Source organism: Mustela nivalis (genome assembly GCF_964662115.1).
Source record: "Mustela nivalis genome assembly, chromosome: 3".
NCBI classification, from domain to species: domain Eukaryota; kingdom Metazoa; phylum Chordata; class Mammalia; order Carnivora; family Mustelidae; genus Mustela; species Mustela nivalis.
Genome location: NC_139022.1, coordinates 29,696,647 through 29,706,267, shown reverse-complemented (window position 1 = coordinate 29,706,267; position 9,621 = coordinate 29,696,647). Strand labels below are relative to the sequence as shown.

Here is a 9,621-nt window from a genome sequence, read left to right as displayed (position 1 = left end):
AAGAATAGTTGAAAAGTCAGAGGAATAGCTGAAGATAAGCATTTCCTTTGCCACACTTGACCTTTGCAAGAAAAGGACAACTGCATATTTCTAAAGGCATGCATGCTTTGTGGAAAGCAGATAGGTGACTAGTGAAAACCCAACTTTATTCCCACTCCATCTCAACCCATCCACTTTTCAGAACCCTTATACTTCTCAAAAATGACCAAGTTCTCAAAATCCCACAGTCTGCTTTCCAAATCCCAAGAATATTCCCACCTTTTGCTTCCTGGCATGTGAATGACTTATTATGTTTCCAATAAGCAAATCCAAAGGCAATGATAAAGTTTTGTATTCTTTTCTTCAAATATAAAGAGGCAAATGCAATTTCTTTAAAAGGTGGATACAGTTCCTGAGGACAAACACCTGCCCAGAGCTTTCTTTAGAGCTCCTGTAACATCTTTGTTCCTGAGGCTATAGATGAGTGGTTTGAGCAAGGGAGTGAGAATGGTATAGAAGGCAGACACAGCTTTGTCCTTCTCAGGGGTATGGTAAAAATGAGGCAGCACATAGGTGTACATGGCGGCACCATAGAAGAGGCTGACCACCACCATGTGTGAAGAGCAAGTGGCCACTGCCTTTCGCCTTCCCTCTGCTCCACTCATCCTATAAACAGTGATGAGAATACTTGTATAAGAGGCTGAGATGACAGAGAAAGGGATGAGGAGCATCATGATGCAGCAGACATACATGGCTGTCTCATAGGTTGATGTGTCAGTACAGGAGAGCTTCAGAAGGGCAGGGACCTCACAGAAGAAGTGGTTGATTTCTCAAGAGGCACAGAAAGGGAACTGCATTGTCACTGGAGTGAGCAGAAAGCCATCTATGGACCCTGCCAGCCAGGCTGCCACCAAAATCAACAAGCAGACCTTTCGGCTCATGAGGACAGGATAGCGCAATGGGCTGCAGATGGCTACATAGCGGTCATAAGACATTAGTCCTAGGAGGAAAAATTGAGCCCCTGCCAAGGTCAAGTAAAGGAAGTGCTGGGCAGTGCATCCTGCAAAGGATATGGCCCTCTGGCCCATCATCTGGCCAACCAGCATCTTTGTCACAATGGTAGAAATGTACAGGATATCCATGAAGGAGAGCTGGCTGAGCAAGTAGTACATGGGGGTGTGGAGGCGGGAGTCCATCTGGATGAGAATGATCATGATGGTGTTGCTGGCTATGGAGATGACAAAGACCAAAAGGATGAGGGCAAAGAGAAGCCAGGGAAAACGGGTATTGCTGAATAAGCCCAGGAGAATAAAGTCAGCATACATAGAATAATTGCCCCACTCCATATCTCTGTAGGTTACACTAAAAAGACATGGGTATGAGAGGGGAAGTTGGACACAGAAGATAAATAGTTGGTTTGTTTAAAACATTCTGATGCAGCCATGGACAAAATCTAGACAAATCAGTCACATCTCACCATGTAATTTACCTCTTTATCCAATGTTTCCTGGGGTTATAGGTTGCTTTGAGAAAGTAGTCTTTACATTTGGGTCCTAAGGAAGACCCACCTTATCCATGAATCTCAAAAATATCAGCTTACTGGAAGAACATCCTGAAGAATTTTGTATGCCACACCATACAATCACTCACTGAAGGATGATATACTTGTTTTGCTATTACTCTTAAATTCAGAGTTAATGGTGAAACAACTTTATGTCACTTGCTCAAGAATATTTAATTATCATTCACTTGTTCTTTTGTTTATTTAATAAAAAGTGCTTTCATCTTTATTTATTTTTGCTAAAACAATCTTACAGTGTGTAACATACACATAAAAGAGAAAAATTAGAGCTTGTTTGATTTAATAGGAATAGAGCAGTGGGTAAAGAAGAAACAAAGTCCCCACTTTATACTTCTCTCCCTATATTAGGATCTAATTATTTTTGAAAACCATTGATAAAAAGACAACATTTTGCCTATTAAAGAGTAACCAATTTTATTTATATGGCTCTTTTTAAAAATTCTAATTCCAACATAGTGAATATAATATTACTTTCAGGTGTACAATGTAGTAATTCAACAATTCCATCTTGTCAAAAGTGCACTCCTTAATCCATTTCATCTACTTAACCCATCCCTCACCAACCTCCTTTTTGGTAACCATCAGTTTGTTCTCTATAATTAAGAATCTGTTTCTAGGTTTGTCTCCCCTTCTCCTTTCTTTTTTCCTTTGCTTTCTTTTTTTCTTTGCTTATTTTTTTCTTTAAATTCCACATATGAGTGAAATAACACTGTATTAGTCTTTCACTGAATGAGTTATTATCCTCTGTAGTCCCATCCATGTCATTGAAATTGACAAGATTTCATTTTTTTAATGGCTGAATACTATTCCATTGTGTGTTCCTTCATTTGTGGATAGATACTTGGACTGTTTCCATAATTTGGCTATTGTAAATAATGCTGCTATAAGCTCTATATTACTCTTGACACATTTGTACATTGCTAATGTAGGGTTCTTAATGTAGTAGGGCTTGGATATTTGCAAATAATGATTCTATGTTGAATTTAAAAAAAATGCTCTGAGAAACAATATAAAAATTATTAGAAAAAAGATAATCAGGATGAAAATGTTTAGGGTCAAGTGGTGTTCGTTTTCCTTCTTTTAGCAGAAAACTACTGATTAATACCCCACAACTCATTAACATGATTAGTGAAATGGTAGCAATAAGTACTGAAAAACTTTTTAATAGAAAAAGGAAGGAAAAAATACCTGTAACTGTTTTCAATAATACTAGAGATCATTGTTTCTCAAAGAGGGACGTTTCTGTTCAAACCTGAAGTTTAATTTGTGTGTATAGCTATTTCAGTTAAATAATAGTTTACTACAGTTATGAACAGGTAGGCTGTTTGGACCATCTCTGTTTGTCGCCTACAGATCTTCCCTGTCCAGTATAGTAGTCATAAGCTGCATGAGACTATTGAGGACCTGCAGCATAGGTGTTCTGAATGGAGATGTTTTGAGAGCACAAATTACATTAAGAATTTAAGACTCATATTTAAAAAAAAAAATGAGGTGCAATGTATCTTATTAATATTTTTTACTGGTTATGTACTGAAATGACAATACTTTGGATATATTCAGTTAAATAGCATAGACTAAAATTTTTTTTTAATTTTTTTATTTATTTTTTTATTTTTTATAAACATATTTTTATCCCCAGGGGTACAGGTCTGTGAAACACCAGGTTTACACACTTCACAGCACTCACCAAATCACATACCCTCCCCAATGTCCATAATCCCACCCCCTTCTCCCAAACCCCCTCCCCCCAGCAACCCTCAGTTTGTTTTGTGAGATTAAGAGTCACTTATGGTTTGTCTCCCTCCCAATCCCATCTTGTTTCATTTATTCTTCTTCTACCCACTTAAGCCTCCATGTTGCATCACCACTTTCTCATATCAGGGAGATCATATGATAGTTGTCTTTCTCTGCTTGACTTATTTCGCTAAGCATGATGCGCTCTAGTTCCATCCATGTTGTCGCAAATGGCAAGATTTCATTTCTTTTGATGGCTGCATAGTATTCCATTGTGTATATATACCACATCTTCTTGATCCATTCATCTGTTGATGGACATCTAGGTTCTTTCCATAGTTTGGCTATTGTGGACATTGCTGCTATAAACATTCGGGTGCATGTGCCCCTTTGGATCACTACATTTGTATCTTTAGGATAAATACCCAATAGTGCAATTGCTGGGTCATAGGGCAGTTCTATTTTCAACATTTTGAGGAACCTCCATGCTGTTTTCCAGAGTGGCTGCACCAGCTTGCATTCCCACCAACAGCGTAGGAGGGTTCCCCTTTCTCCGCATCCTCGCCAGCATCTGTCATTTCCTGACTTGTTGATTTTAGCCATTCTGACTGGTGTGAGGTGATATCTCATTGTGGTTTTGATTTGTATTTCCCTGATGCCGAGTGATATGGAGCACTTTTTCATGTGTCTGTTGGCCATCTGGATGTCTTCTTTGCAGAAATGTCTGTTCATGTCCTCTGCCCATTTCTTGATTGGATTATTTGTTCTTTGGGTGTTGAGTTTGCTAAATTCTTTATAGATTCTGGACACTAGTCCTTTATCTGATATGTCGTTTGCAAATATCTTCTCCCATTCTGTCAGTTGTCTTTTGATTTTGTTAACTGTTTCCTTTGCTGTGCAAAAGCTTTTGATCTTGATGAAATCCCAATAGTTCATTTTTGCCCTTGCTTCCCTTGCCTTTTGCGTTGTTCCTAGGAAGATGTTGCTGTGGCAGAGGTCGAAGAGGTTTCTGCCCGTGTTCTCCTCAAGGATTTTGATGGATTCCTTTTGCACATTGAGGTCCTTCATCCATTTTGAGTCTATTTTTGTGTGTGGTGTAAGGAAATGGTCCAATTTCATTTTTCTGCATGTGGCTGTCCAATTTTCCCAGCACCATTTATTGAAGAGGCTGTCTTTTTTCCATTGGACATTCTTTCCTGCTTTGTCAAAGATTAGTTGACCATAGATTTGAGGGTCTATTTCTGGGCTCTCTATTCTGTTCCATTGATCTATGTGTCTGTTTTTGTGCCAGTACCATGCTGTCTTGATGATGAGAGCTTTGTAATAGAGCTTGAAGTCCGGAATTGTGATGCCACCAACGTTGGCTTTCTTTTTCAATATCCCTTTGGCTATTTGAGGTCTTTTCTGGTTCCATATAAATTTTAGCATTATTTGTTCCATTTCTTTGAAAAAGATGGATGGTACTTTGATAGGAATTGCATTAAATGTGTAGATTGCTTTAGGTAGCATAGACATTTTCACAATATTTATTCTTCCAATCCAGGAGCATGGAACATTTTTCCATTTCTTTGTGTCTTCCTCAATTTCTTTCATGAGTACTTTATAGTTTTCTGAGTATAGATTAATTTCACTTATTTCTTTTTACATTTTTGATGTACACATCAAAACACAAGCAGGGACTCCCTGACTGAACAGGGTCCCCAGGGACCCTGGGATCATGACCTGAGCCAAAGACAGACACCTAATGACTGAGCCACCCAGGAAACCCATCTGGCTAGACTTTTCTTAATGAGGCAAACATTATATCCTTACAAATTTTTGCTTTCTTGTACTTGAGATATTGCTAGCTTTACACTGTTTCCTAATGTGATTCCTTGTTCTGTTTCTGTCTTTATTTTTGTTTCCACTGTTTTAAAACACTTGGGGGAAATTAAAAACAAATATTTGAAGGCAATCTGGAAGATGGACAGATAAGGAAATGCCCAGTAAGCCCTACCCATCAGAAGTTCAATAAGAACAAGTTCCTTAGAGGGCTCTGCTCATTATTTTACTATAAATTCAGAGGTTGGTAGATGGCTAATAGAGATGAAAAACAGTGACTAGTATTGGTCCAAGGGGAATATTAAAGCCCAAGAGAGATCAATGGGCCCCCAAATCTCCCTTTTAGGGCACAGGTGTCCCCCGCTCTGACCATGAGTGTTCCTGGTGCTGAAGACCATTAACAAGGCCCAAGAGAACTCCCAGCATTCCACACAGAGGGAAAGGGTGATTTCAGGAACTCTGTGACTGTTCAGATCTTAAAAGCATCTTACTCTCACTCTGTCAGTGTTGACTCATGACCTGAATTTTAAAAATTAAATTAAAAAAAATTTAAAAATTAAAAAAAAATTAAAGCAATAAAACAACATTAAAGAATACTGGGAAAATAAGAAAATGGAAAGGAGTTAGCTGGTATTCTCCATGTCCCTAGATAATAACTATTTATATGTCTATGTATTTTTTCATCTTATATACTTTCAATTTCGTTTGTATATTTCACATAAAAGTGTAAATTTTCTATGTAAATGTGCAGTATTTACACAGAATATCATTATGATTGAATGATGTAATATGCACTGACTTTTTCATTAATTGGTTGACCTCCACATTACATCTAAGTTTGCTTACATTAATTGGTTGACCTCCACATTACATCTAAGTTTGCAAGTTGTTCGTATTCTTGTCTTACCTGCTTTCTACAATAATATTATGGTTAATTTTATGGGAGACACCATGGCTTATAAGGCTTTTGAAATCCATCATCACATTGATACAGAAAGTTGGTTACTAGTGGTGCTAAAAGAACAACAATGGGAACACCCTTGGGAGATATATCTATATATCTATATCTATCTATCTATCTATATATATATATATATATATATATATGATGAATATTGGAGACTATATATAAGTGTTGAATCACTAAATTATACATCTGAAACTAATATTACACTAATATTAAGTAACTGGTATTTAAATAAAAACTAAAAAAATTAGAATAATTTGGAAAATCTTTATTCAGAGGGGTAAAAAAATTATTGACAAAATCAGAGATCCAAGTCTTCATTCCCAAAACAGACCAAAGGCATGATAACCTTTTCAGCTAAATCTCAAGAATGGTTACACTGAGGACTTACCTTATTTCTACCTTTGAAAGCTATTTTTCTTAGAATTTTGGAAGTAATGATGTGAACATTAAACAATATTTGGAATCAGAAACCAGATTACACATTCTATTTCCACCAGTTATGAACTTCTGGATATCTGGCAAGTTGTTCATATTCTTGTCTTACCTGCTTTCTACAATTTGTAAGTATAAAGTAAGAATGAGATGGAGCAGTTTCTTTGAGCAGGATATGTAGGGTCTCCCTAGCTAAATCATCTTTAAAGAAATAGATTAATCACCTGAGAAGAAGAAATAGTATAAACAAATGAGATAAATTACTGCCCCTAAAAACACTTCAAAATTATATAAATGAATATACTTTTTTAATATCAAAAGCTTTGTTGAATATTTACATTGAAATAAATACATGAAGAAATTTTCTGGTCAGAAAAATTACCAACATTCTGATATATACAATAGAAAATTGAATTTATCATATCAATTAAGAAAATAAATGAAATCAGAGGTTATAAAATTTATGTGACTAACACTGATCCATAATATCCATAATTTGAATGCTGAGGATTAATATTCCTTAATATACATCTGGTTTAAACTAGCACTCCAAAATCTAAGTCAGAATCAAATATTTCAAACATCCCACAACTGATTGACAAGAAAGTCCTCAAAGTTACTTACCTGACAAAGTAGCTTCCCCTAAATCAGATGGTCTACACTGAAGGTCAAATATCTACTGTCTAGAGAAAAATCTTACAGAACTGAAAAAAAAAAACAAATGGAATTGCTTTTTTTTTTTTTTTTTTTTTTTTGTTAGTGTGGGTAACTAAGAGGCATGAATTAGATCTTCCAAACTGAGAATTTGGAAAGGAAAGGAAAGCAAATAGGACAGGAAAGAAGCAGAAACAATGAAGTGAAGGCAGAGAGTGGTTATAGATTCAAAGAATGAAATAGTTCTGTGGCTTGAGCATGGAATTACATTTTGTTTACATAAAGATAAGGGTCCATCTCTAACCAGTGTGAGAGGCTTTAAAACAGGAAAGAATAAGCAAATAATTTGAGGACCTAGAGATGGATAAGCCTGAGTCCTTAAATGCTTAATAAAGATGGGCAAGGAGAATAAGCACTAACTGCATTATATAGGCTCCTAAAAACAAAGAGATCATGGAGCTTAAATAAGAGAGCTTGAATCATCAGTTTAGACTAATACTTTGATTTGGAAGAATAATTGACATCAGAATAACAGTCCCTGTGGCACGTTGTCCCTAGTCTACAATTATACAGTTAATATAGATGTGATAATCTCATTCACCTTTTTTAAAATTCTTGAAAATGTACTCTTTCAATTTACAAAGAATTACAATAATTAAACTGTCCCCATATAAATCAGGTTGTGAGACACTACATTAAAATTAATTATTATGATGATTATTTCACTTTTTTTCATGGGATTATTTTGGAAGTTTCTTTCCCTTCTAACATTTCCAGTCCTTATGTTTCTCTCTCTTCAAGGGTTTAGGAAAAACCCTCCTAGGGAAGTATTGTAGTATACATTTTTGTGCACACTGTTACTAAAATATGCACTTAATGTGTAATGATTTTGCATTTTTTAAACTTCTAATGAGTTGTAAGGAGTTGTAACAAAACTTTCACCATTTGAAAGTGTGAAATATATGTTGTGATGAGCACTGGGTATTATATGCAACTGATGAATCATTGAACACATCAAAAACTCATGATGTACTATTTGTTGGTTAATTGAACATAATAAAAAATGAAAAAATACATTAAAACAATGAAAATGAATAAAAAAGTGAAATATTTGAGTTATCTGAAGAGCAATAAACTAATTTTTCATCTATTTCCAAGTATTTTGACAAGTGCTCAGTCTAGGGGGAAAAACAATCCTGGGTCATAGGGCTGCTATCTCCCTCTTGTCTCTTTTCATACATCTCACATTTCTTTCTCTCTGATGTGTGCATAAATGAAGGTTGACTTTTAAGTTTTCTGATCATAAGGTTTATGTAACTTGGGGAATCTTTCTTAAGAAAAGTTTACAAAATCACTATTACATAACTAGATACATATAAACATTTTCTTCAGGTAAGAAAAGCAATCCCTTCTGATCTCACATTTAAAATGCAGATAAATATCCAAAAGAAATCCAGAAAAACATGAACTTAATCTTGTTATCATTTAACTTCTTAACACATCATTCTCACTGTTTTTTCCAAAAAAAAAATTGAGCTTCATATTCTGTAATTGAACTTTATAAGACAAAGTCATTTTCTATAGAAAAAAGAGAAAAAAAATAATATAATTCTTCTAATATGCCCATGTGAGGATTTAAAAAAATATATTATTTTGATACTTTAGAAAAGTTTCTCTCAGTGTCTCCTCCTTGTTAAGTATTAAGGTTCAATATTAATAACTTCTATTAAATTACTTTTGTACATGTCATGGTTTAGCCTGAGCTTCCCAGAAAAAAGTTAGCTTAGAAAATAAAAACTGAATTGCAATTATTTTCCTGGAAATGTGATCCAGGAAACCAAACAGAAGACCAGGAAGGAATGTAGGTTAAAACAGGAAAAATAGTGTCTCTGACAAGATAATATGTTGTGATTGCAGCCACCAGGGCTGTATGGAAGTTCCTTACAAGGACCCTGGAGAAATCACGTCCAGATGTATTTTAGTACTTTGCTTCGAAAGGAAGAAAGGGAAGAGCATCCATTAGGTTCCTTATGATGTTTCCCTTCAGGCTATGTTTACACAAACTAATAAAATCCACCCTAGTAGCTCCTTCTTGATAAAGAGCAGGAAAGGACATCTGGTAAAGATGAGGCCCCATCTAGTGCTCCTGCTTGAAGGTAGATGACTAAGAAGAAAACAGTTGCTGCAGCAATGATAGGAGAAGAAACAGGTGTGGTCTTTAGAAATTTCAGTGGTATGTGGTATGCAAGATGTGTTTCATATGCACACTGTAAAATTTTAGGGTATTTCAATTCCTCTTGTACAGTGACCTGTCTTAAATACTTTGGAATTGATAACATTATGAGTTTTATCTTATGTACTTACATATCAGTATCTTGTGTCAGATAGATAAGTAGAGATACTTGTCCCGCTCTCCCTGCCGGCAGAGATGATGCAACACACACACAGG

The 9,621-nt window shown here is 35.5% G+C and overlaps 1 protein-coding gene across 1 annotated transcript; it reads right to left on the bottom strand.

Moving 5' to 3' along the window:
• Positions 1-371: 371 nt before the first annotated feature.
• Positions 372-1,325, bottom strand: LOC309861047 (olfactory receptor 2T27-like; the record flags this gene model as incomplete). The annotated part of the gene is given in 2 exon segments (XM_082723493.1): positions 372-809; positions 813-1,325. Coding segments are annotated over 2 exon segments (951 nt in total).
• Between the last annotated feature and the right edge of the window lie 8,296 nt (positions 1,326-9,621).